Source organism: Phaenicophaeus curvirostris, chromosome 33 (genome assembly GCF_032191515.1).
Source record: "Phaenicophaeus curvirostris isolate KB17595 chromosome 33, BPBGC_Pcur_1.0, whole genome shotgun sequence".
Taxonomy (NCBI): domain Eukaryota; kingdom Metazoa; phylum Chordata; class Aves; order Cuculiformes; family Cuculidae; genus Phaenicophaeus; species Phaenicophaeus curvirostris.
In genome coordinates, this window is record NC_091424.1 from 1,227,703 (window position 1) to 1,255,111 (window position 27,409).

General features: G+C 54.2%; 2 protein-coding genes and 1 pseudogene across 2 annotated transcripts in view; 2 read left to right on the forward strand and 1 right to left on the reverse strand.

Moving 5' to 3' along the window:
• Positions 1-27,409, forward strand: part of LOC138732511 (scavenger receptor cysteine-rich type 1 protein M130-like) — a 283,984-nt gene that overhangs the window by 62,538 nt on the left and 194,037 nt on the right. The gene's annotated exons all lie outside the window — the stretch shown is intronic.
• Positions 6,512-19,333, reverse strand: LOC138732484 (antigen WC1.1-like; annotated as a pseudogene).
• LOC138732562 (olfactory receptor 14A16-like) lies at positions 16,085-26,409 on the forward strand. The gene is made up of 2 exons (XM_069879182.1): positions 16,085-16,095; positions 25,446-26,409. Exon 2 carries the CDS (start codon positions 25,453-25,455, stop codon positions 26,407-26,409), a length of 957 nt encoding a protein of 318 aa, XP_069735283.1. The 5' UTR covers positions 16,085-16,095; positions 25,446-25,452.

Genomic DNA, 27,409 nt, shown 5'->3' on the forward strand with positions numbered 1-27,409 from the left:
TCTGTATTTCTTTTTCGCAGTCATCTTGAGAGACAAATGACGTACCTCACAACATAGAGATGAATAAGCATAATCCATGCAGATGTTTTCTTCCTCCCCGTCAGTTAATTTCAACTGCCTCTGGAATAGGCTCAATTTTTTAACCTTTTGAGGTCCACAGCTTAAGTTAAAGAAGAACATAGCCAGGAAATGTTCTGTTTACTCTCCTCTCAAATAAAGACTCTTTTTTGGAAGCAAATATAGGTCAACTTTCAACGGATATCCAATTGAATACAAGATAAATAGTTTTGCAGAGGAAGTATTCATACATAAGAAAGAATTTTAGTGATAAGTTCTAAAAATTTGCTGTTGGTACTTTCTTAAGATCTATACATTCACATCCTTTAAAAAAATAAATACACAAAAATCCATACCTGCAAACAAAGAAAAGCATTCTTACCATAACTAGTTATCAAACATCTTTATCAGGATGTGGGAACAGCCAGAACATGAGAATGGGTGAGGTGCAGGAACTCGAGGAGTTGAGGTTGGAACGTGTGAAGAAGCAGGTGGTGGGAATTGGCGGTGTGTGGGAAATAGGTGGATTGTGGGACCAAGCGGGTCATTGGAATGGGCTGGATATGAGACTAGAAGGAGCGTGGCAATAGCCAGGTCGTAGGAATATGTGCAGTGTGGGTATGGGCGGGGCAGGGCATCGAGCAGGGGATGAGACATAGCGTGTATTTGGGCATGGGAAATAAGCAAAAATTGTGATGGTGTGATGAATGGGAATGGGTGGGGTGTTGTACGTAATAGGAGTGTGGGAATTAGTAGGGCATGGAAAGAGGTGGGGCATGGATCAGGCAGAACATGGGAAAAGGTGGGGCTTGGGAATGGGCTGGGTGTGGGAAATAGTCTGGTCCTTAGAACTCTAACCTTAACCCTACTCAGGCCTGCCCATTCCCACCCTCTGCCTATTCCCCATGCCCTGGTCTTGGCCCAGACGCTTCCCACTCTCCACCTAGTTCCCACGTTCCACAACAGGTCCACTACACCTGTTCCAATGTTCCTCCTATACTTATGCCCCAACCTTTCCCACACCATTCCAGTTCCCACACCCCGCACATTCCCATGCGACATCTATTCCCACTCTCTGCTCATTCCCAGGGCTCGTCTCAACCCATGCACCATCCTCTGCCCTTCCCTATCACATGCTCTGCCTGTTTCCCACGCTCCGCCTCTTCCAATGCTCCACCCTATCCAACATCCTGCCCGTTCCCATGCTCTGCCTATTTCATGGACTGGAAAAATTAACAATATATTTCTGTCACAGCAATTCCCTGCTTGCATAATTTAATTTTATTCAATTATGTCTGACATTAAATAGGGAGAAATTTCAATCTGGTAGAGGAAAATTCTAATTTGAAATTTCTAGTTTTCTATTCAACTATGTTGTTAGGTACGTCATTTGGCTCTCAATCTGCCTGCCAAAAATATAAATGGATAATTCCTAATATATTTCTTTATTCCATGGTGGCACTTAAGAAACAACTGAGAACATAACCTTCTGTATTGTACAAAGTAATGCCAAATTTCCCAGGTACAGAGTATAGGAGAAAAGGGGGTATAAAATAAATACATTATGGGTGAAATTAAATAGGGAGAATTGTCAATCGGGTGGAGGAAAATTCTAATTTCAAATATCTATATTTCTATTCATTCCTATTTATTCTTATTATTTGAATGTAACTTGGTTTCTTAGCCTGCGCAGTATTTTAGCAAATTCTATGTTAGTAATAGCTTTATGGACAGCTACCTTTAACCAAGAATACACTGGAGATACCCTCGTGGGCACCCAGGAATGGGACCAAAAGGGGGTTATAAAGAAAGAGCTAAGCTGAATCAATTGAACACTCGCTGATCATCTTGATCTCTGTGTTTGATTCCATGACGCTACTGTCTAAATTTCCCCGTGCCCCTCCCATGTTCACGCTCTGGGTAGGGCGTGGGAAATAGGCGGGGCTTGGGAAAGGGCAGGTCGTGGGAAAAGGTAGAGCATGGGAATGGGTGGGGCATGGGAACAGACAGGGCGTGGTAATTGTTGGGGCGAGGGAATGGGCAGGCAGTGGGAAGAGAAAGAGTGCAGGAATGGGTGGGGTATGGGAAAATACAGGGCGTGGGAACAGTCAGAACATGGGAACTGGTGGGGCGTAGGTACAGGCAGAGCATGGGAATGGGTGGGGTTTGGGAATTGGCAGAGCGTGGGAAAAGCAGAGCATGGGAATGGGTGGGGTGCGAGATCAGGAGTGGCTGATGATGGAGCATGGGAGCAAGCAGGTGGTGGGAATTGGCGAGGCGTGGGAAATAGGTGGAGTGTGGGAAGAATCAGGACATGGGAACGGGCTTAGTGTGAGACTAGAAGGAGCGTGGCAATAGCCAGGTGGCAGGAATATGTGCAGTGTGGGTATGGGCGAGGCATAGGATCAAGCAGGGAAAGACATAGAGTGTGGGATTGTTTTGGGAGTAGGAAATAAGCAGAAGTTTTGATGGTGTGATGAATGGGAGTGGTCGGGGTGTTGGACATAGCTCGCGTGTGGGAACGTGTGGGGCATTGAAAAAGGCGGGGCTTATGATCGGGCAGAGCATGGGACAAGGTGGGGTTTGGGAAAGGGTTGGGTATGGGAAATAGTCTGGTCTTTGGAACTCTAACCTTAACCTTAACACTAAGTCTAATATCGATAACCCTAATCCTAAGCCTAATGTCACTAACCCAAATCTTATACCGAACCATAACAGTAACCCTGAAACTAATGTCACTAACCCTAACCATAAACCTAACCCTAATGACCCTAACTCTAACGATACTAACTGTAACCCTACCCCTACATAGAAATCTGGAGGAAGCAGGAAGAACTCTTCTTTACATCATAGAAATCAAATATATACTTATATGAAAGATCAAACTTTACCTTACAATCCATCTAAAATTTTCTTCAAGATTTTGAATATACGTTAACCAATAAATGAAATCTATAGTAGAGTATTATAAGAGAAAGAGGGTTTTGGTAACTGTCTAGAATTTGAGATAGTTTAAATCTTTGGTAGCTACTTTTCCTTCTTTTCTGCAATGAAATAGTAAGAATAAATTACAAAGAGAAATGTAGAAATATCAAATTAGAGTTTTCCTCCACCCAATCGACAATTCTCCCTATTCCATGTCGCCCATAATGTATTTATTTTAGACTCCCTTTCTCCTATAATCTATAGCAGGGACATTTGGCATTACTTTGTACAATACAGAAGGTTATGTTCTCAGCTGTTTCTTAAGTGCCAACATAAAATAAAGAAAGACATTAGGAATTTTCTGTATATATTTTTGGCAGGCAGATTGAGAGACAAATGACGTACCTAACAACATAGATATGAATAAGCATAATCCATGCAGATGTTTTCCTCCTCCCCATCATATAGTAGATTTTGAAAATAGAAAGTGGTTTTTGGTGATTGTCTAGAGTTTGAGAAATTTTAAATCTTTGGTTGCTACTTTTCATTCTTTTTTGGAATGAAGAAGTAAGGTTAAATAGCGATAAATAGAAAATGAGAAATTTCAAATTAGTATTTTCCTCTACCAGATAGACACTTCTCCCTCTTTAATGTCGGACATAATTGAAAAAATAGAATAAGGCATGCAGGCAATTGCTGTGACAGAAATATATTGTTAATTTTTCCAGTCCATGAAATAGGCAGCCATGGGAACGGGCAGGATGTTGGATAGGGTGGAGCATTGGAAGAGGCGGAGTGTGGGAAAGAGGGAGAGCATGTGATAGGGAAGGGCAGAGGATGGAGCATGGGATCAGATGAGCCGGGGGATTGAGCAGAGATTGGGAATAGGTGGTGTGTGGGAATGTGCGGGGTGCGGGAAGTGGAATGGCGTGGGAAAGGGCGGGGCGTGAGTATAGGAACAAGTTGGAAACGGGTGGAGTGGAGCTGTGTTGGAACGTGGGAAATAGGTGGAGAGTGGGAAGCGTCTGGGCCTCTTTACTGAAATTAAATTAAGTTAAGTTAAGTTAAATTAAGTTAAGGTGAGTTAAGTTAAGGTAAGGTAAGACAAGTTAATTGAAGGTAAGTTGAGTTAAGGTAAGTTAGGCAAGGAAAGGAAAGTTAAGGTATGTTTAGTTAAGGCAAGGTAAGTTAAGGTAAGGTAAGATAAGTTAAGTTATGTTAAGGTAAGGTAAGGCAAGGTAAGTTAAGGTAAGTTAAGGTAAGTAAAGGTAAGTTAAGGTGTGTTAAGGTAAGACAAGGTAAGTTAAGGTAAGTTTAGTTAAGGTAAGGTAAGTTAAGTTTAGGTAAGTTAAGTTAAGTAAGGTTAGATAAGTTAAGGTTAGTTAAGTTAAGGTAATTTAACTTAAGTTAAGGTAAGTTAAGATAAGACAAGGTAGTTGGGGTAAGTTCAGTTAAGGTAAGTTAAGGCAAGTTAAGGCAAGGCAAATTGAGTTAAGGAATGTTAAGTTAAGCCAAGGCAAGTTAAGGTAAGTTAAGTTAAGGTACCCTGCCCTTACCTTACCCTGACGTTGGCCTGACCTTGATCTTGACGTGAGCTTGACCTGACCTGACCTGGCCTTACCTTACATTACCTCACATTTCCCTACCTTATTTTACCTTACCCTGCCCTTCCCTGCCCTTCCCTGCCCTTCCCTGCCCTTCCCTGCCCTTCCCTGCCCTTCCCACTCCCCACGTTCCTATCATAGCCAACTGGGGGTGTTGGTTGACAGAGACTGAACGGCTGAGAGCTGGGGTTGTTTCGCCTGGAGAAGAGGAGGCTGAGGGGAGACCTCATTGCTCTCTATAACTACCTGAAAGGAGGTTGTAGAGAGGAGGGTGCTGGCCTCTTCTCCCAAGTGACAGAGGACAGGACAAGAGGGAATGGCGTCAAGGTCTGCCAGGGGAGTTTTAGGGTGGACATTAGGAAAAAGAAATTCACAGAAAGGGTCATTGGGCACTGGAACAGGTTGCCCAGGGAGGTGGTTGAGTCACCTTCCCTGGAGGGGTTTAAGGCACGGGTGGACGAGACACCAAGGAGAATGGTTTAGTGATTGATAGGAATGGCTGGACTCGATGATCCAGTGGGTCTCTTCCATTAGAAGGTGGGGGCACCCCAGAACATCTCCTGGCTGCAGCCTGTTGAGGTGACCATGATCCAGCTTCCTTCACCATCACACCTGGCTCTGCACCATGAGCACCAAGGATGCTTCTTCCCTGAGGTCTCAACTTCACACAGGCGCAAGCTGGAGCTGAGCACTGGTCCTCTCCAGCTCTGCTGCACTCCCAGGCTGGAGGAGCAATGTTTCTTCCTTGACCCTGTCTCCAGGTTCCTTTCCTTCTGCCATCACTGCTAGCTTGAGCAAAGCCTTGGCAGGGAACCTGGTGCCACTGAGTCAGGCAGAGCATTGTGGAGGTGGGACTGGTGGGGCAGCACCCACTTCTTGTCGCTGAGGGATCTGCTGTCTCCATCCACCTCATGCCAGTGGGAACAGGGTGAGCCCTCCAAAGGGGTGGTTGACACATGTGGGCACAGGAAACACTGACTCCATTATCTGGGAAACTCCCACCAGGGCAGGCTGCAGTCCTGCACCTCCCCAGGGAGACACGGGCACACGGCTGGGGACAGAGAGGCTGCTCTGGGACCAGGGGCTGCCAGCAGGAAAGTTCTGGGACAAGGGCAGAGGGGTCTGTGAGCCTGGACTGCCCCCAGGCCTCCCCAGGGTCACCACAGGGATGGAGGAGCTGCCAGGAGGGAGTGGGGTGGGGGATGAAGCCCAGCAGGAGGAGGGGCTCCCAGGGATGCTGGGGGGTCCTGCAGTCCCTGCCCAGCTAGGAAGTGGCTGTGGGGCTGTGACGGGAGATCTCAGAGTCTGTGAGGGCCCAGAGCAGCAGGAAGAGCCCACAGAGACCGAGGCCCTGGCAGAGCCAGCAAAGGGGCAACCCCAGCTCTGTGAGCCCCAGAAACTGCCCTACACCCTGAGCCAGGGCAGCGGGAGCAGAGCTGCCTCCTGATCCCTGGAAGAGGGGATCCATGGCTGTGATCCCCTTTGGGCCACGGCCCAGGGTTCACCCCAACTCAGCAGCTCTGTTGGAACCTCCGAACCGTTGGGAGTCCAAGGTCAGGAGGTGGGAACTGCTGCTGGGGTGCAGCATGGGGATGTGTAGAGAGACAGTTTTGCTGGAAACTGCAGCTGGAATTGTCTCTGCCTCAGGAATTTTCCCCAGGGAGCAGGGGCTCTTGCAGCCCCACAGCTCTGAGGCTGCTGTTTCTGAGCTGTTACCGTGCCCCACCACCATGTCCTTGTGTTTTGCTCCTTGTAACCAGCTCAAGGAGACGCCCCGACCCCAGCCAGGCCAGAACCTGCTCTGCTGGCACCCAAAGGATTTTAATGACACCAAACACAGAGATACGGGGTGAAATGGGAATAAAAATAGAGGCAATGCCCAATTGTTCCTGCTGCTGTGGACAAAGAAAGACGGTTCCTGGTGCTCATGGCTCTCCCAGCGGCACAGTCCTCTCCTCCCTCCTGGCTGCCCCCAGTCCCACAGCAGGGATGGGCTCTGCTTGCCTGGGGCTCAGGAACTGCTGAGCACTCAGCTCCTGGGTCCCAGTCTGTGTGTCTTCAGGGGGATAGGCCAGGGACATTTCTTCAGCATCGTCATAGCCCGTGTTCTCTGGAGATGGACAGCAAGCATCTCCCTCAGCTCCAGGGGCCCCAGTGCTGCTCTGGGAGTGCAGGTTTGCCCCTGCAAGCAGCAAAACCATGGCGTGCTAATCCCATGAGGTGCCCCTCCTGGGCCATGCATCACCTTCCTCCCTCTGCTCCCCGGCCCTCAGATGTTCCACTCCCTCTCCCACCCCTGACCCTACAAAGAAAACTCCACAGCACCTTCCCCACCACAGGATTTTGGGCTCTCAGCAATTCATCTGGCACCAGGGTGGCACCCAGGAACCAGCAGTGCTCTCTTTCCCTCTCACCTCCAGGTGTATCCTTGGGTTCTGCTCCTTTTTCTGATGCCCCAGGCATTTCCCAGCCTCCCGGTCCTGACACAGGGTCTTGCTGAGGATCAGGAACCTCCCTGGCATCATCATAACCGTCTGCTGGGTCACCTGCAGGTGAGACAGGGGTCTCTGAAAGGAGAAGGGAGTTGGTGGCAGGGAGGAACCGTGTCCTGTAGATCAGAGGACGGGAGGATGAGCAGGGACGAGGGCCTCAGACACTGGTGTTGGCAGCAACACAGGAGAACCCGCCATGTCCTCTCTAGCTCTGACAGCGACACTCAGCAACACCACTGTTCTTCACATCTGCAGGTAAGAGAGATCAACCCCTCCCTGCCCTCCAGTACCTGGCACTGACCCCAGACCATCCTCCTCCTTGCTGTCCTTGGGGTTCAGCTTGGTGAGGGACTCTTCAGAATGGGAGCCTGTGGAGAGGAACAGCGGGGCTGAGGGGAGTGTGCTCTGCTGAGCCGGCTTATGGTCAGCGCTTCTGGGGACAGCGGATGCACAGCGCCAGGGCTGTGTGTGGAGAAGGGCTCAGGGTTCCCCCTGCACCCCTGGGACAAACCCCATTCAAGAGGAGCTCCCAGAACTGCCCCAGAACAGTCCCTTCCCTCAGCCCTCGGGAGCCACAGGGGACGCAGTGGCCGGGAGAGAGGAACCAACCCTGGCTGGACTTGTGGGGAGGAAGCTCCTCTCCCGGGCCCAGGACCTGGCTGCTCTCCCCACACACCTCACAGCACCAGCACTGCAGGGACCGTGGGTCAGGGGCTTTAGTGGGTCAGCCCTGGGTGGGACTGGGGAGAGAGCCCTCCAAATGTTCCCTCCGTGAGGGACGCACACCCACCTGTGCCGCTGAACCTCGCCTGCTTCTCCCATGCTGGGCTGTTCTGGATCTCCTCATACACGGCCTCAGAGAAGGGCTCCCACGCTCTCTCGGAGCCTGCAGATGGAACAGGGCTGGTTTGTGGACACACAGAGAGGGGACAAGACCCTGCTCTGCTCCCCAGCCCCATTCCCTGGGCCAGCCCAGTGCTGTCCACACCCAACAGCACCACTGTGCTGTCTGGGCACTGCTGCACTCTCTCAGGGAGGGTACATGCCCCCATGGAGATGATCTAGGGCAGTGACACCTTCAAACCATCCCTAAGAGACAGACCCTTTGCCCCTCTGCCCCTGGATGAGGTCCTGGTGCTGAGCTGGGAGCAGCTCCTGCCTCTCCTCTCCCCCTGGCTCTGCTCCCTCTCTCCCCACAGATCCATAGCACGGTCCATGCTCTGCTGTGGGGAGGTCAGGGCTGGATGGGGAACAACCCTGGGACCTGAAACGTAGGGGTGGACCCTGCTGCGCCCCACTCCTCCTGGCAGCTCCCCTGACCCAGAGCCCCTCCAGCGCTGCCCTGAGCTCTGCCCCTGCTCATTCTCAGCTGTCTTCCTTCTGATCCTGTCTTCCCCAGCCCAGCTCTGCTGTTTCTCTCCTTGCCCCGGCCCTGTCTGGACTCTCTGTCCCTGGCTGCTGGTGGCCCATGGCCAGGCAGGGGATGAGGCAGCGCGTGGGGCAGCAGGCAGCACACACTCTTATCCCCACAGCTTGGCCCTCACACCTCGCTGACATTCTCAGATCCCCTGGCCTGTCTAGGAGGCCTCTTCTCTCAGGGCCGTGGGGAAGGACCCACCTCTGCGCTCAGCCCTGGCGCTTCGCACTTGCCCAGCCAGGAGGGCCAGGAGCAGGCAGAGCAGGGCTCCCAGGATGATGCAGATGATGACGGGCAAGGAGACTCTCCCACTGCTGCTCAGGAAGGCCCGGGTGGGATCTGCAGGGGCAGGAACACAGCAAGGGCAGCAGCAGGGCAGGGAGAGGTGAGGCTGAGACACATGGCTCCCACCCCCCATTAAAAAGGGGGTGGAGAACCCAGGGGCTGAGGATGGGGATCTCCCACCCTGCCAGGTAAATGACAGCTGTCCCCAACCTCACCCCTAACCCGGTGCCTCCTTTGGGGAGTTTCATACCCTGGCCAGGAGCCCCTTCTCCCGGCTGTGGGTCCCAGGAAAGCCCTGGGCAGCCCCAGCACAGCGGGGAGGACAGGTTACCTGCTCGGGGGGGCGGTGCTGCCGTGGTGGATGCAGCTGCAAGGGATGAGAAGGAGAGCTGGGCTAAGAAGGTGGGCGTGCAAGCACCAGGGAGCTACTTTCTGACACGCTCTCTGTGTGTGTGTGTGTGTGTGTTTCCCCATCTATCTCTACCCCATCCCACCCGCATCGCCCCTCCTGCCGGGCTGGGCAGGGGCACACGGATGGAGCCCAGGGGGCTGCTCTGGGCCATGAGCGCAGTGACACAGGAAGCCCATGAGATGCCCTGGAGGTGGAAGAGGCCCATAGGCAGAATCTGAAGCACATCCAGCCCCAAGGAGTCTGAAGGACATCCCAAATCCAGGGGGTCTCAAGAACATCCCAACCCAGAGAAGTCATGGATGCCTCATCCCTGGAGGTGATCAAGGCCAGGCTGGATGGAGCTTTGAGCAACCTGATCCAGTGTGAAATGTCCCTGCCCACTGCACAGGGTAGAACTGTATGGGCTTGAAGTTCACTTCCACCCCAATCCATTCCATGATTGTATTCCACTCTCGGCACTGGGCTCCCACACTCTGCAGGGATGGCCTTGCTCTCAGGAGCTCTGGAGCCACACTGAGACTAGCCCCAGCTCCTTGGCAATACCCAGGAGGGACTCTCAGACCCTCCACTCACCCGAGCAGTTCACAGCGGCGTCCTCCTTGTGCCGGCAGAGCCCCCTGTCCCCAGTCTGGGCCCAGCAGTCCTGCAGAGACAGCTCTGTCCCCTGGCACTCCACCCACTCCAGCCAGATGGGGCCCGAGCCCTCCCCAAATGCCGCCTCGCCCAGGGCAGACACCGCAGGGCCACAGCCCAGCTGCCTGCACGCCACCTCAGCATCCCGCATGTCCCAGGAGTCGTCGCACACCGTCCCCCAGGAGCCGCGGTGCCACACCTCCACTCTGCCCGAGCATCTATTCTTGCCGCCTATGGTGCGGATCTTCTCCCTGTCTGGAGAAGGCAGAGACCTCCGTGGGCAGCGGGACAGCAGGCAGAGCCTGGCCGGGCAAGAGGGGTGGAGAGGAGCCGCTACCTGTGCAGCTGGTGGAGCTTGGGCACTCGGTCCCCCGGGCTGGGGGCACTTCTGGCTGTGTCCCTGCAGAAGGAAATGCGGCAGTGAAGAGGCAGAAAGGGACCCTGGTTCTCAGAGCAGCAGAAGGCTCCCATGGAGAGGATGCTCCTCAGAGACCCTGTGTGGTCTCTTCTGAGAATGTGCCTGGAGACACCTCTGCCTCCCCCAGGCTCTGCTGCGAATCGGGCTGGCAGCTGCTGTGTAGCATGTGGGGCTCTGAGAGCTCAACCCCCACTTTCTGCCCCAGCAGCAGGAGGGTCTGGCATGGAAAGACAAACCTCTGTCTCTGTGCTGGAGAAGGGACAGAGCTGGGGGAGGCTGGTGACCGGGAAGCTCAGAATTACCATTGCAGGAGATGTGGGTCTCGTCTCGCGGGTCATTGCACGACTGTGGGTCCCAGGGGTCGGAGAGGCACTGCCAGAAGGAGCTGTTTCTCTCCCCACACTCCACGCGATCCAGCCAGGTGATGTTAGACACTGTGCCAGATGTCCCTTGTGTCTCGAGGAACCCTCTGTCCCCACAGCCCAGCTCCTTGCATGCCAGCGACACCGCTTTGGGAGTCATCGAGTTGGAGCAGACGCTGCCCCACGTCCCGTTATAGAGAACCTGCAGGCGCCCGGAGCAGCCGGTGCTGTTCTCCAGCCTTAGGGCTACAAACTCTGGGAGGAGAAGTCCAAAGAGTATCAGGCTGGTTTGGGTGGTGGGAGCAAGGATGTCCCAGCACCCCCAGTCCCTCAGCCAGGCAAAGTCATGACCAACAAGTCTGAGGAGACCTTAGAGCAGCTTCCAATATGGAAAGGGGCTCCAGGAAAGCTTGGGAGGAGCTCTTGATCAGGGATTGCAGGGATGGGACGAGGGGCAATAGATTTCATCTGAAAGAGGGGAGATTGAGATGACATCTTAGGAGGAAACGTTTTGCTGTGAGGGTGAAGAAGCCCTGGCCCAGGTTGTCCAGTGGTGGCTGCCTCATCCCTGGAGGTGTTCGAGGCAGGTTGGATGGGGCTTGGAGAACCTGATCCAGTGGGAGGTTGGAACTGGATGGGTTTGACACCCCTTCAGACCCAAGCCATTCCATGATTCCAGGTCTGCCTTGCACTCATGGACAGAGAAAGGTCCGGGATAGACAGACACCCCTGCCCTCCTTGGTATCCCTTGGAAGAAGTTGAGCTCTCCAGGGATCCCCAGTGGGACTGAAGGGACCTGTGCATGGCTTCCCTGGGATGATCTTGGGCAGGGGCTCAGAGGCGGCTAGGAACAGCCTCAGCCATTGCCCGCTCTCCCCTTGTCCCTGAGTCCTCCCCAGCTCCCGACACTTACCTGAGCAGCTGACTCCTGCGTCCTCTTTGTGCCCACAGTTGTGCTGCCCCCAGGCCCCTGGCGGGCAGTCCCAGAGAGCTCCTTCAGCCCCGGAGCAGTTCACGCCGTCCAGCCAGATCTGCCCAGAGCCTTCTCCAAACCGAGCAGAACCAGGCGCCTCCAGTGCTCCCCCGCAGCCCAGCTGGCGGCACACGACGGTGGCATCGGGCAGGTCCCAGCCGTCATCGCAGACAGTGCCCCAGCTGCCCTGGTGGTAGATCTCCACTCTCCCGGCGCAGCGCCCTTGCCCATTCACCAGCCGCACCCGCCGGCTCCCTGCAGCAGGAAGGAACCCCAGCTGCCACCAGGGGCTGGTGACACCCAGCCCCGAGCTGGCGGGGCCCTGCAGGGCACTTACCCTGGCAAACAACCCCCACATCCTCTGCGACCCCTGCTGCCAGCATGCTCTCAGGCACCGAGGTGTTGCAGAGGGTCAGGTTGGCCTCGTGCCCTGCGCACCGCACCCCTCGCAGTCCAACGGGACCGGTCCCTTTCTCCGGCTTCGGGGGGTTGTAGGCTTTCTCCGCCTTTCCACACTGCAGCTGCCGGCACACCACGCTGGCCTCCTGCTCATCCCACTGGTCGTCCAGGACTCTGCCCCACGTTCCATGTTGGAAGATCTCCACTCGCCCATCGCAGCGGCTCTCTCCACCCACCAGCCGCAGGGTTGCGGAGCTGGGTGGACCTGGGGAGAGGAGCAATGGCGTCAGCAGCAATAGAGAGACCAGAAACCTGCAGAGCTTCTCCAGGCTCTGGAACCCTCAGGGTGCCCTGAAGTGCATCTGTCCACCCTCAGCACTCCATGGGGATCTCCAAGGGCAGGTTTCCATGGGTTGGGGTCCAGGTCCCTGAGCATTACTGGGAAAGAATCTCTTTCCTCTTGGTGCAGCAGAGCCACCTGGCCAGTCCCTGCTGAGGCCAATGGGGCAGCTCCCAGACCAGGACACAGCCTTGCATACAACAGCTGAAGGAACGGCAGTGCCAGGACAAGGTTTGCCCAGCCTGGCGGTCTTCAAGACCGGGTTGGATGGGGTTTTGAGAAACCTGACACAGTGGAAGGTGTCCCTGCCCATGGCAGGGAGTTGGAAGGGGATGGTCCTTTCCAATTCAAACCATTCTCTGATTCTGACCTCTGTTCTGGCATGGAGGAGACCAAGGGCAGAGCCCACGTCTCTGCCCCTCTGCACCCCTGGGAACTGGGGAGGCTGTGTCCCTGTCAGGGAGCAGAGCAATGCAGGATGTCCAAGCAATGAGGAAACATTTGGAATTCGTGCTGGGCAGAAGCCCCAGAAGCAAGGTCAAAGCCCAGTCTTGCAGTTCCCACCTGGGGCTGCTGCTGGGGACACACGGGCAGCCCTGAAGGTTGGCTTTGGGCTCCATGAGGCTCCTGGGGGCTGGGCCAGGGCATTTGGCAGATGAAGTGATGGAGCTGATCCTGCAGCCCCATCCTGGACTAGTCCCATAGCAGAAGCACAGGGAAGCCCAGGCCTGGCAGTAGCCCCAGAGCTGAGCTGCTACACCTGGACCCAGTCAGCCCTCAGCTCTCCAACATGAGAGCAGTCAATGTGAGCAGACAAAGCTCTCCAGATCACTCCTGGTAGAGCCAGGCTTTCTCCAGGCAGAAATTGACCCTGGTGCTGCCATGGAGTCCATGCTTTGGGTGGCCGTGTCGCACCCAAGTGGCAAATGGAATCAACAGAGTTGTTTCCCAGCCCTCACCTGAGCAAACGACAGCAGCGATGTTCTCCTGGGAGCATTGTGAGGCCCCCAGGGCAGTCACTGGGCACTCTCCCAAGTGGGCTTCAGTCCCATCACAGTGGAAAGAGTCTCTCCAGATGGGGCTGGTGCCTCCTCCAAAATGCCCTCCTCTGGGAAGGGACTCAGCAAAGCCGCAGTTGAGGTGACGACAGAGAACGTGGGCATCCGAGAGATCCCAATGGGAGGCACAGAGGTTGCCCCAGGTCTCATGCACCTGGACCTCCACCCTCCCGTCACACGCCGTGCTGCCATTCACCAGCCTGAACCCTGTGAACCCATGGACAGAGAAGGATTATTGGGGCCCGACTTGTGCTTCTTCTCCCTTGGGAGCTGGAGGAGAGACCAAATGGATGGATGGCCTTTCTCCTTCTGGATGCAGACACCCACGTTCCCCTTCTCTCCTCAACCCTGGTTCTGCATGGCCCCTGCCCTGCTCCCACCCCCAGCCCAGCCCCACAGAGCAACACCCCACGCTGAGCACTTACGTGTGCAGGTGACCCTGGCAGCGCTGCCCTTGGGGCAGGGCTGGCCCCTAGAGGATCCCCTGGGGCAGAAGGCAAGGTGAGATTCATTCCCCACGCACTGCAGCTCTCTGTCCCAGAGGGCACCAATGCCTTCTCCAACGAGAGCTGCCCCATGCACGGGCAGGGCTGCACCGCACTGCAAGTCCCTGCAAACCACAGCGGCGGCTTCAGGACCAAAGTCCGAGTCACAGACACTTTTCCACTGGTCCCCCTCACGGATCTCCATGTATCCTGAGCAGGGACTGTCCCCTCCAACCAGCTGGACGAAGCCTGGAGAAACAAAACCCTCTGCGAGTTCCCAGCTCCTCATGACAGTCACACATCCATGTTCCCACCTCTTCTTCGGGGCAGCTTGCAGGCAGAGAGACCCACAGGCTCCCAGCATCTCCCAGTAGGTGCTGATGGCACAAACACATCCAGGACCCCCTGCTGTCCCCAGACACAACCACTGGGCTTGTGGGCTGGCTCCTGTCCCACCCCCAGCTACAGGCACTGCTCAGACAAACTGCTGCTGTCCTGGAGACCCTGGGTTGCACTGGCCCCAGCATTGCAGCACCCACGGGACTCGAGGCTAAGGAGATGGTCCTTGGTGCTTCTGGCTGCTGCAGCCTGGTCTGCCCAACCGAGCTCACAGCCAGGCTGAGGGACCCCTCAGAGCCACCACCAATGCCCCTCGTCCCCAAGGTTGGGAATGTGCTCTTAGCTGGGATGTGTCCTGGGGCACAGATGTGGTACGGGGGCATCTGTGGTTACTGTCCCCACCAGTCCCCACCTCCATTGCCAGCCTAGGAAGGGCCCTCAGCCAGCATCTGGGTGAAGGAGAGCAGGCAGAGGAGCAGCCCTGGGCTGACCCAAGCTCCTAGAGCAGGGACAGGCACCAAGGAGAGCCAGCAAGGGCTGGCAGATCCCTGTGCCCAGGGCAGCCAGAGGCTGGGGTGGGCAGGAGAGGCTGGCCAGGGAAGTGCTGCTGTCACAGGGGTGTTTCCATGTGGGCTGCTTTCAGGAGGTGATCCTGGAAGAGGAATGAGGTGGCCATGACCCACCCTGCTCTTCTGCCCAAGCCCAGTGCTCCTCCCCATTGCACAGCCCCTCTGCCCTGGGTCACTAATTTCTGCCAGGGGACACAACCCAAAAATCTCTGGCCACCTTGGACCCTTCCCTGTGAGAGGCATGGGGGCATCCGGTCCTCAGCTCTGCCAGGCAGCTCCTGTGTGAACAGGAGGAGAAAGTTTACAACCAAGAGACCTCAGGGCAGGGTAGGCATTCATCTCCCGACACAGGCACCCACCAGGGCTCCCGAGCCACATGAAGGTCAGCAGAGGGGTGGTTTCTACTGGGCTTTCATCAAAGACCAGGAAACCAGCAGTGAAAGACCCAGCCTAGCAGAGTCACTGGCCACACCAGCCCTTCCCCAGTACCTCCTTCTTTCCCTGAGGGCACAGACAGGTCCCTTCCTCCATCCCAACCACAAAGATGGGGAACTGGCTTGCACTGTACCTGAACATGTCACTCCGGCATCCCAGCTGTGATCACAGTAGTCCTGAGCATATTCTGAGTCTGTGCAGTCAGACAGGGCAGACTCGGTTCTATTACACTGAACACCAGCCAGCCAAATGGGGCCAGATCCTGGCCCAAAGTGTGCTTCATCATGAGTTTGTAGAGCAGATCCACAGCCCAGCTGCTTACAAACCACTGCAGCATCAGCCATGTCCCATGATAAATCACACACCGTCCCCCACTGGCCCTGCTGTTTCATCTCCACTCTCCCAGCACAGCGCCCGCCGCTGTTCTCCAGCCTCAAGTCCGCAGCCCCTTCAAACACCAACACAGGAGGGGTCAGTAGAGAACCAAGAACCACACAGCAGGTCTGGAGAGGTCTCCGCTACCCAGACTGATTCACAGGCATGTGGGACAGAGCCCTTCATGCTCAGGGTGATATCCAGAGCGGTGTATGCATCCTTCCTGCCCCATGCGTTGGAAAACGCTGAGACTGCCCAGCATCAGGGCTGCTGCCCCACAGCTTCAGACCTCCTCCCACCTCTGTTGCCTTCTGCCCATGCCTGCTCATTCACTGCACCCAGCCTGCACAGGGCACCCTCTCCTCCCCAGCCCAGAGCCCCTGTGCAGCCCCGTGCCCCAAGCCTACAGATCCTGCTCACACCCAAAGGGGCACAGGGAAAGGCAGAGGGTCCATCGACCCGAGCGCCTTCTGCTCCTTGTCTCAGCATCACCTGCAAAGAAACCCCATTCCCAGAGGTTTCCCAGTGGCCGCGCTGGTGACCGCTGGGCTCAGGCTGTGGGACAAGGGACCCGGCACTCACCCCTGCATGGTTGCACCCAGAGCAGCAGCCACAGCAGCCGAGGGGACAGGAGACCCTTCATCCCCATCCTGAGCCTCCTGCTCTGCTGGCACAGCCCTGCTGGACCCCACTCCCTCTCACGGCTTCTGGGGACTCACGGGGAAGTTAACAGGGTGATGTAGCTGCAGATGCCGACCCAGCTTCAAGAGGAGCCAATCAGAGCAGCAGCACCTTTTTAGACATTATCGGGAGTGATCTCCCCTCCAAGGCAGCCCAGCCCTCCAATGAACTTCTCCAGCGCCGTTCATGACCATATATGAGGGACACACACGTCACGGTTGTTGCGATGGGGGATTGGCATGGGACAAGCTGTGTGTGAGGAAATGGTCCTGTCACCGCTTAGGCCCTGGGGTGGGAACTGGGCACACAGAGCCTCTCCTATGTTGGGCTCATCCAAGAACCCAAGAGGGGCGTGTTCGGTGGCACCTGAGCTGTGGGAGCCATGGAGCTGGGCTGGGACGAGGTCTGTGTCTGGATGGAGACGAATCAGCGCCTGTGGCTGGCCCAGCCCCGCTATGCTGGGAGCAGCAGTTGGGAAAAAGCCTCGGCCAGGGGCAGAGCTCCTTCCCAGGGGTGCTGGCTTGCTCATCCCTCCCCGCAGAGCCTCACGCTGGGCCCTGGCAGGAGCAGGAGCTGGGCCCTGGCAGGAGCAGGAGCTGGGCCCTCTCCCTGCCCTGGCAGCATCTCTCCTCCCCTGAGGCTCAGCCGTGTCCCTGCCTCTCAGTGTGTCACCCAGGGGCCGTTATTCCCCGCAGGGGGATCGGGAACTGGAGCCTGCAGGTGCACAAACCACAGCCCACGTGACCTCCCCCCGCAGCGCCCAGGCAGGAAGTTCGTGGTTTCCTGCTGGCACCGAGCCCGGCACAGCCCCGCGGAGCCCCCGAGCAACCAACCCCGACTGCTCCACCAGGCCTGAAGGGCTGCTCCTTCAGCTTTGCAGGCACTGTGCCGGTCAGCTCCTGTCACCAGGATCCCCTCTGATGGACACGGCTGCTCCGCACTGACCCCACAGCCGTGGGGAGCATCAGTGACGAGACCTCACACCCTCCTGCTGCCACTCTGTGTGCTCAGGGGTGACAGTGACGGTGACTAAACCCCATCCTGATGCCACCCTGTGTGCTCAGGGGTGACAGTGACAGTGACCTCAGACCCTCTTCCTTCTGCTGTTCTGGGCTCATGAGGGAAATGGTCACATGTGTGTGCTGTGCATGGGTTCTACTGGTGATGGAGCCTCCAAAAAGCCATATTTAGTGGTGTTTAAACATTATTGTGATGTCATCAGAAGCCCCCACACAAGCCCTGTGCCTGCTCATTACCTAAAAGCTGCTCTGGCACCGGTGCGATCCCGAGCTCGTACACAGCCACGTGCCTGCTCCTGGACCATCCACCACTCAGCCACAGGTGACCTCACAGCATCTACCACTGCCATGTCTGCTCCTGGTCTATCAGGCATTCAGGTACCACTGGCATCACAAGCAGGTTCACAAGCCACGTGCCACCTCCTGCTCTATCATCTGCTCAGGCACCAGTGACCTCACAAGCACCTGCACCATCTTCAGGCCCTCTTCTGCTCTATCAGCTTCTCAGGGGTGAGTGACCCCATAAGAACCTGCACAACCCATGGGCTTTCTCCTGCCTTATGAAGGAATCAGACACTGAAGACCTCACAAACACCTACACAAGCTTTTGTCCTTCCCCTGGCCTGTTGGATCCTTGGTCATCTGTGACCTGACAACCACATATCCAACTATATGTTCTCTCCCCACTTGTCAGGAACAAGGGACCTCACACGCTCCTACAAATGCCACGAGTCTCCTCTACTCGGGCAGTGGTGCCCTCACAAGCACACAACGACCCATTTGCTGCGTGATTGTCTTTTGGGGTGACCCCCACTGACATCAAAACCCTTACATAATCACTTCCTCCCTCTCCCAGCAGGATGGGGGAGACAATCGCAAGGCCAATAGCAAGAAAACAAAACTCCTGGGTGAACATAAAGAGAGTTTCATAAGTGGAGGGAAGAAAAATGAAACCAGGGATGGAGAAGAGGTCAGTCCCACCAGTAGAGTGACGTCCAGCCAGTGTCCAAGCAATGGCTGCTTTGGAGAAGCTCCCCTCCCAGTTTTAGTGCTGAACAAGGTTCTGTAAAGTGTGGAATTGCTCTTTGGCCCATTTGAGCCACTTGTCCTCATCTTCCCCCTTCCCAGTCTCTTCCCACCCCAAGCCTCCTTGCCCTGGGGCAGAGTGAGAAAGAGAGAAGGCCTTGTCTCTCTGCCAGCTCAGAGTGGCAGAAGCTGCAGTTCCAGTGTGTTATCAGCACCCTGAGCAGAGCACAGCCCCACACGGGCTGCGAGTAAGAAAATTAACTCCATTCCATCCAGGCTCTGGGCAATCTCCATCTCTTAGTCCACATTGGTTTGTTCTGGTTTGAGCTAGAGCTGAATCGGTTTTCTCAATTTAAACTCAAAGTTCCTGTCCTTGGACACTTCAGACATGGGACATCTACAACTTCTCTGGGCAACCTGTTCCAGCTCCTTGCCACCCTCTTTGTAAAATATTTCTTCCTTGCCACCCTCATTGTAAAATATTGCTTCCTTACATCCAATCTAGATTTCCCCTCTTCCTGTTCAAAGCCAATGCCCCTTGTCCTGCCACTACAGGCCTTTGTAAAAAGTCTTTCTTGGCCTGTGACCACTGTGATTTCATCTGCAAACACCCTGGAGAGTGCCCAGAGACCTCCCAGGATGGGGTTTGGAGGCCTCAAGCATATGACCAGTGGCCTTCAGGCTCATTGGTGTGGAGACTGCAAGCATTGTAGGATACGCCTGAGAGCGCTTCAAGGGTGGTTTCAGAGATGGTGGAGCTGGTTTTGGTTGCTGTTGGGTGCTTTAATTGGCATCTGAATGCTTGGGCCTCTTTCTCAGCAGCCCCCTCCGACCAGAGCCAAGGTTGGCTCAAGCAGACCCTGCCTGGACATGAGTGATAGGTGTGGGCTACGCCAGGTCAGGGTGGGAAAGAGCAGGAGCTGAACTTGCCCTGGAAAGCGAGACGTCCACCAGCATCCGCTCCTGACAGGGAACCTGCCTGCAGGAATCCCCCTGCTCGGTGGTGCCATCAGGTGCCGGTGTCCCCATTGGCCAAACTGTGCTGGCAGCTCCCAGCTCGGGGTGTGCAGCCGTGCCAGGTCCGTGCCATGGAGGAGAGTCCCTGTCCTCCATCTGCAGCTGAGGCTTCAGCAGCTTTTTCTCTCTACAGGATATGCTCTGCAGCTTCATAAGCCCCGATGGAAACCAGCAGCCTCCCCTCGTGCACTGACAGCCCAGCCATCCACCACAGTACCCCTGAGAGCTGGACCCAAGCCCAGCAGCCACCACTCCTGCCTGGAGATTCATCACGCCCACTCTCCCCACAGCCATCGCTCCCCAACCAGCCCATCCCTGGTGTCCATGCTGAAACAGAACCAGCACTTCAACCTCCAGACGCAGTTGTGATTGAACCCTCGCAAACCCTGCCAGCGTCCCTCCTGCCGTGGGCCCTACCCTAGCAGCCACTGCTCCTGCCAGAACACGGGCACGCCTACTATCAGCCCCCAGCCAGCCCATCCCTGGTGTCCCTGTTGCAGAGGAACCAAGCCCACAGTCTCCAGATGCATCTCAAAATGAAATAGGCCCTGCAGCTCCCCCAGCCCGCAGGCCGTCCTGATGCCATGGAACCAACTGAACCTTGGCTGAAGCCGGTGGAAGAGAAAAGACCCTACCTGGCTTTGTACAAAGGTGGAAGCAGAAAGAGGAAACTGTGGAGAACCCTGGGACACCACTGAGCAGGAGAGGTGGTGGAACATGTAGCTGGATTAAGGGCTCTCTCCAAGTCCCTTCATGAGCTCCTGTTTGATGGAAATTGGATGGTTTTCCCTCATGAACTCCTCACAGCTGTGGAGTGTGGCTCAAAAAAATGGTGTTCTGGGAACTGACTTGAAGTGAAATGGCACCAATTGGTTAATTTGAACTAATCTGTGCGTTCTAAGGCAGCTTGCAAATATTCAGTCGTCTGTTAGATTAAAATAACTCCCAATGCATGGTGAAAGCTGAGAGAAGCACACGTATAAACTGTGTAATGTGCCTGTCTGGAAGGGAGCTGCAGAGTGGACTCCAGTAACACCTTTGACACCATCTCCCTCAGCTTTCTCCTGGAGAAGCTGGTGGCCCATGTCTTGGGAAACGTGCTCTGCACTGGGTGAAAAAAGCCCAGAGAGTTGTGGAAAATGGAGCTCAATCCAACTGGTGGCCAGCCACAAACAGTGTCCCCAGGGTTCTGTCACGGGGCCAGTTTTGTTCAATACCATTCTATTAGCACACAGCCCTAAACCATGAGGCTTCTGTGAACCAAGCCTTCTATAACCCAACTCTTCTCTGACCCTTCTGTGACTTGACCCCTCCAAGATTCTTCTATGACTCGAATCTTCTGTGATCCAGCTGCTCTATGACCTCAATAATCTATGACCCAACCCTTCTATGGCCCAGCCTTTTGATGACCTAAGAGTTCTATGGCTTGACTCTTCTATAACCCGATGCTTATATGACCTTTCTATGACTCTGTCATGACCCAAGACTTCTGAGTCCTGTCTCTTCTTTGACCAGACTCTTCTATAAAAGACTCTTCTAAGTCCCATCTATGACTCAACTCTTCTCAGAGCCTTCTATCACACAGCACTTCTACAACTGAACTCATTCATGACCTGACTCCTATCACCATACTCTTCCATCACTCCTCTATGGCTCGAATCTTCTGTGACCTCAGTCTTCTATGACCCAACACATCTAAAACGTGAGTCTTCTATGAACCAAACATTATGAAAGGCAGCTGTGAGAAGCAGGGTTGTTCAGCCTGGAGAAAAAGAGGCTGAGGGAGGCCTTATCACTATCTACAACTGCCCGAAAGGAAATTGTAGCAAGGTGGATGTTGGTCTCTTCTCCCCAGTGACAGGTGATAGGATGAGAGGAAATGGCCTCAAGTTGCACCAGGGGAGGTTTAGGATGGACATCAGGAAAAATTTCTTCAAAGGAAGGGTTCTCAGGCAGCAGCAGAGGCTGCCCAGGGAGGCAGTGGAGTTGTGGTCCCTGGAGTTATTTAAAAGATGAGGTGATGAAGTGCTCAGAACTCTTATCTAACCCTCTATGACTTTCTATGACCTGACTTCTCAATGACTCTTCTGTGACCAAACATCATTGTTACCCATATATATTACGATCAAACCCTTCCACAACACAACTCTCACATGACCCAACATGTCTGTAACCTTCTAAGACTCATATATTCTCTGAACCGACCCTTCTATGACCGAACACTACTACAAACCAAATGAACTCACACTTCTATGACTCGAGTCTTCCATGACTCAAATATTCCATGACGCTTTTAAGATCCGAATTTTCTATGACCCGAGAATTCTACTACCCAACTCTGCTATGAGACGACTATGACCCAACACCTCTATGAACCTTCTGTGACTGAACTCTATGAACTGACTCTTCTAAAACCTGATTCTTCCTACACCCAAGATTCCTGTCACTCTTCTAGGACCAACACTTTTATGACCCTAACCTTCTAGGATCCAACTCTTCTGCACTTGCATGGAGCTGTGTGAGAGCCTTGGCATCTCCCATGACTCTACAGGCCTGTGTTTGGAATTCCATGGAAAAACTGCTTCCAATTTGATTCATCAATGTGAGAATGTCCATGGCACCTGTGACATTGTAACTAAAGCCAGATCTGCCTACCCAGGGCCCGGGGTCAGGGCTTGGACATTCTGCTTCACCAAGCAATCCCAGGCTTTTCTCAGCATCACAGCTCCCTGCACAGTGCCTTTGCCCTCCTGCAATCATGGCCTCCAAGTATCGGCACTAACGAGTCCCTGGGGAATGCTGTGTTATTAACAATCCTCATTGAGACCAATTAATACTTCAAGGTACTCTGAGTTGTGTTCTTGACTTCTTGAGAGTTTACTCAATCTCCTCTCAGCAGCTGAGGTTCAAGGACTCATCAGCAAATCCACCCTGGGTCTCATTAAACTACAGAAAGCCTTAACAAGCTCTTTCTCTTCCTGGCATTTTCTTTAGGTCTTCAAGCCTTGTACATCTCCCTGGAGTCATTTCCCAGTGTGATTAAAGGGGAAGATTTCAAAGTGCACCTAAAAAAAAAAAAATGTTCAGTTTAAAGTTTAGATTTCATTATATTTCAGCTCAGAGAACAAACGACAGAAGCATCCTCCAATGGACATCGATGCCGAGTGTCACCTCAGGAGGTCTGGGAGCATGGAAAAGCATCCCTTGAAGTCTGACCCTGCATGGATAGCCTTGATCCTCACTTCCCCAGCCCCACCATTTCTGGCGGTGACCACATGGGACTTGCATCCCTTTTCCTTACTATCTTTTCCCTTTCCATTCTGACAGCTTGGGAAAATGAGGTCATTCCCTGTCACCTTCCTGGTGGCACAACCCCCTTGCCCTCCCCAGTGATTCTCCTGCCCAAGTCATGCAGTAACATTGCAGGAAAGAAGTGTCTCTGACAGATGAGGGAGGGAACATCAGGGATGGCTTCAGCCTGTTTCTCAGCAGGTTCCCCTGGAGCCCCAGGAACACCTCAAGGGAGCCCAGAGGTGGCAGGGAGGGAGCTGGTGGCAAGTGGGCAGCGCTACAAAGAGCCAGGTCTGTCCAAGAGCAGCTCCTCTGCAAAGCCCAGCAGGGCTCAGGGCACTGCCTGCAGGCAGCGAGGGGAGAGGAGGGAACAGAGAGAGGGGAACGGCAGGGTGGGGTGAGAGGAATCTCTGCATCTCTTAGTACAAGGCAATGCAGCTTCAGTTCCTGGAGGGATCTCCTCAAGGGGACACATCTCACAGCTGTCCATAAATACGACCCTCACTTTCTCTAGATAGGAAGAGGAGGAGGACAACTTGCTGCATATCAGGGACCCTGCACTGGACCATTAGATGGACAGAACACCATCTCTGCCTTTTGCTGCTGGCTGTGGGGGTGTAAAGGTGAATCTGCACCGATGGATGACCAGGGCTGTCCTTCCAAACAGTTGATCATGGAGGGGTGGGGAGAAGCTGTGTGTGGAAGGAGGAAATCGCAGCAAGGCAGAGTCATTCTGCTTCCAAGAGCTCTGGGTCACCCCTAGAATATTTCCAAAAGGGTGTCTCAAGGAGGTCAAGGCAAGGATCGCTATAAAGGTAAGGATCTTGCCTGAGACTGTGTTTTCTGTTTCCTTTTCCAGGGGAGTAGGGAGGGGGAGAGAAAAGAACTAGAAACAAAGCACTCAGTTTACAAAAACTCATTGAGATTCTTGAACTGGAGATCTGAGTTAACAGTAGGTCAGTTGAGACCCTGGTAAAGTGCCCTCAGGAACTTCTCTGCCTGTGGACAGCACCAGTCTCACCTGTGCTGGACCCTTCAGGTTGTTCAGCCCTTTATCCCCTTGCAAACAGGAACCTGCGCCCAGGCAGTGACCTGCAAACAGGCAAGTTTGAGTAAGGGAGTGCCCAGAAGGTCAGATGGGGTCTGTGAGCAGGGAAAAAAACATGGTACATGGAAATATCTCCAGTGAGGAAAACACCCAGACAGAAAGGATAGGAAGAGAATGCAAGGAAATTTGTTGGGAGAACTGGAAATAAGAGGCTTTCATGCTTGAAGAAATCACTGAGACTCCAGAGCTGTGTCCTTGAGTGGTCAGTAGGTCTGATAGGAGCCTCCTAAAGTGTGTTTAGCTACTCCTCTGCCCTTTGGCAGCACCAGCATCACCTCTGCTGGATTCATAAGTCTCAGTCTGTCCTGTCCTTTTCTGCTTATAAACAGGAACCTGTGCCCAGCTTTACCTGGAAAATAGGCAGGTGTTTTTAGGGCCAGGGGGATTCAGAGAGGGTCATATGGGTCTATGAGCACTGACAGGGAGAAGACATGAGACAGGGAAACACCTCCAGCAAGGAAAATCTCCAGGCAGAAGGGGTAGGAGATGTTGTGGAAGGAAGAATTCATACAGCTCTGTGTGAACCCCTGCAGTGCAGACCCTACCCTCTGGGCAAGCCCCCTTGCCTCCTCTCCCATCCAGCAAAGCCTCTGCCCTCAGGGCTCTGGGCTCCAAGGCTGAGCCCCCTCCTCTGCAGCCACAGCTCCAGTGTCCTCTCCAGAGCCCAGGGGCTGAGAGCAACTGCCTGGCAAGGTTGGTGTCTGGGAGGGGGCGAGCACAGCTGGGAAAGGGGAACGCTGTCTGTGTGCCCGGCTGCCTCTGCCCTGGCCTCTCTCAGCCAGACCCTCACTCTGTTTCTCCATGTTTCTCCTCTTGACTCTGTTCTTGCTGTTGTTCCCTTTTTGTCCCTGCCAGGCTCTGGGGACGGGACTTAAAGCTGCAGAGTTACCCACTGCCCTGGTGGCTCCTTCCCTGCAGTTGTGTCCATGGGAACCTGTGTCCCAGCTTTGCTCTGAGCTGTGAGGCTGAGGACAATGCAGTCAGTGGGGCTGCGGAAAGAGTTGTATCTCCCTTCATCAAGTGCCATCCTGAGGAGACTTTGCTTTCTCCTTAGGTGCCCTTCCAAGCTGTGAGCTTCCCTCCCGAATGCAAATCTATCCTGTCACACCTTGGTGTTACTTGAGAGCCCTTTGAAGAAATACAGAGACACTGCAGCCATGGAAATGCTTCTGGGTTTGCGAAATGAACTGTGTTCTGTGTTTATAGTGGGGTGCTGAGACCTTACAAAACTGTGAGACACTGGGTGGTGTTAAGAGGATCCCTCAGCTCTCAACAGTGGCTTTTCAGGGTACCATGGGAATGTGATCCCCTTTATCTCTGAAAGGTGAAAATCCAGGGCAGCTGGGAACAAGAGCAAGGAACACAGCAGCTCTGGTCCCTCTGTGCTGTACCACAGGCAAAAAAACCAGCTCCCTCTCAAATGTCTTGGAGAATGTGGAGCAGTTTTAGCCAGAAAATTAGAATACTAGGTCTGCTCACATCATCGCCATGCCCCCCTGCAGAGAAGGGCTGACTCCTCGCACCCACCAGGCAAAGGCCCTGCTCCTCCCAGCATATTCAGCCGGCACAAAGCAAGGCTCCAGGCACGTAGCTGAATGATTATCTGCTGGGAAAGGAGAAGCAGTGGAGAGTGTGTGTTGTGAGAAATTGCTTTCACGTTCCTCAGAGATACCTCACCTAATTTTCACTCTTGTTTCCTTCATGTTTAGTGCTTCACGTCCACAGGCAGCAGATGTCCAACAGCAGCTACATCACCCAGTTCCTCCTCCTGGCATTCGCAGACACTCGGGAGCTGCAGCTCTTGCACTTCTGGCTCTTCCTGGGAACCTACCTGGCTGCTCTCCTGGGAAACGGCCTCATCATCACCACCATCGCCTGTGACCACCACCTCCACACCCCCATGTACTTCTTCCTCCTTAACCTCTCACTCCTCGACCTGGGATCCATCTCTACCACTGTCCCCAAAGCCATGGCCAATTCCTTCTGGGACACCAGGAAAATCTCCTACACAGGATGTGCTGCCCAAGTCTTCTTTGTAGTCTTCTTGTTTGGTGCAGAGTATTCTCTTCTCACTGTCATGTCCTACGATCGCTACATTGCCATCTGCAAACCCCTGCACTACGGGACCCTCCTGGGCACCAGAGCTTGTGTCCACATGGCAGCAGCTGCCTGGGGCGCTGGGTTTCTCACTGCTCTGCTGCACACGGCCAATACATTTTCCCTGCCCCTCTGCCAGGGCAATGCTCTGGAACAGTTCTTCTGTGAAATCCCTCACATCCTCAAGCTCTCCTGCTCACACTCCCACCTTGGGGATGATGGGTATCTTGGTGTTAGTGCCACTTTAGCTTTTGGCTGTTTTGTTTTCATTGTGGTGTCTTATGTGCAGATCTTCAGGGCTGTGCTGAGGATCCCCTCAGAGCAGGGACAGCACAAAGCCTTCTCCACGTGTCTCCCTCACCTGGCTGTGGTCTCCCTGTTTGTCAGCACTGGCATGATTGCATATCTGAAGCCTCCCTCTGTCTCTTTTCCATCCCTGGATCTGGTGGTTTCAATTCTATATGCAGTGGTGCCTCCAGCATTGAACCCCCTCATCTACAGTTTGAGGAACCAGCAGCTGAAGGATGCAGTGGGGAAACTGATATCTGAGGGGTTTTCTGAAGCAATGAAGTGCTCATCACCTTCTGCATAGCAGTTACCATGCAAGTCATGGCAGGCTTAGACTGGCTTCTGCATTTGTTATTGGTGTTCCTGATTTTTCAGCTGGGAAAACCTTGCCATCCTGTTTATAATTCACTGTCTTCTCCTTTCTTGCTGAATGGTGGTGTAAATGAGGAGCTGTGCTTTCTGTGCATTTAAACAAAATAAAGGGATATTCAAAGACTTTTGTTTCCTGATGTCGTTCCTCCAAGGCTTTTCTGGGGCTGCAGGGACAGTTCCTGTGGGCATGGGTGGAGAGGAAAAGATCCCCAGCACAGCAGCACTGCCAGGCACCAGCACTTCATCTCCCAGGGCTGTCCTCTCTCCACTCCCACACTCTCCTCCTCACCTCTTCCCTTGCTGTAAGGCCTGAGGGCTCTGAGCTTGGTCACAGCCGTACTGCGTGGCAGTGCTGTGCCCGCAGGCAGGGACAGGCAGTGGGCACTTGTGGGACACAACAGCCTTTCCATGAAGCAAGGGGATCTCCTCAGAGCACTGCCTGAAGGCTTAGGCCTTCTCCCCAATGATTCTCTTAAGAGAATTTCCAAGTAGTTGCCCCAAGATGGAAGCCCAGATGTACAGGTAATCATTATGGCTCTGCAGGGTTGGGACAGGCTACTACAACCATGCTTCTTGTGAGAGTCCTGAAGGAGCAGCTGGGCAGGGTCTGGTCTGTGCCCATGTGGGTTTCAAACCCTGGGGAATCTGCCTCAGGGCGACCCTGGAGTCGCCCCTCACAACCATCATTGCCAGCACTGGTCTCTCACCCCAGTGCAAATGTTCCTGTCTGCTGCGTCACCTTGGTCCATGACTCTGGATTTTGCTCCCAAAGGTGCCAGAGCAATCTTAGCAGTTCTGGGGTCCTTGGATAAGGCAGATGCCAAATCCATCTTCTGGAAAGGTAGAAATGAGAATTGGGAGATTACAGGCAGGTCAGGCAACCCTCAATCACAGGAAGGGGGTGGCAAAGGCCTGCAGCCATTTCCAGACCC

Coding starts and splice junctions, on each gene's coding strand:
- LOC138732562 (XM_069879182.1), top strand. CDS start 25,453: ATGTCCAACAGCAGCTACATCACCCAGTTCCTCCTCCTGGCATTCGCA.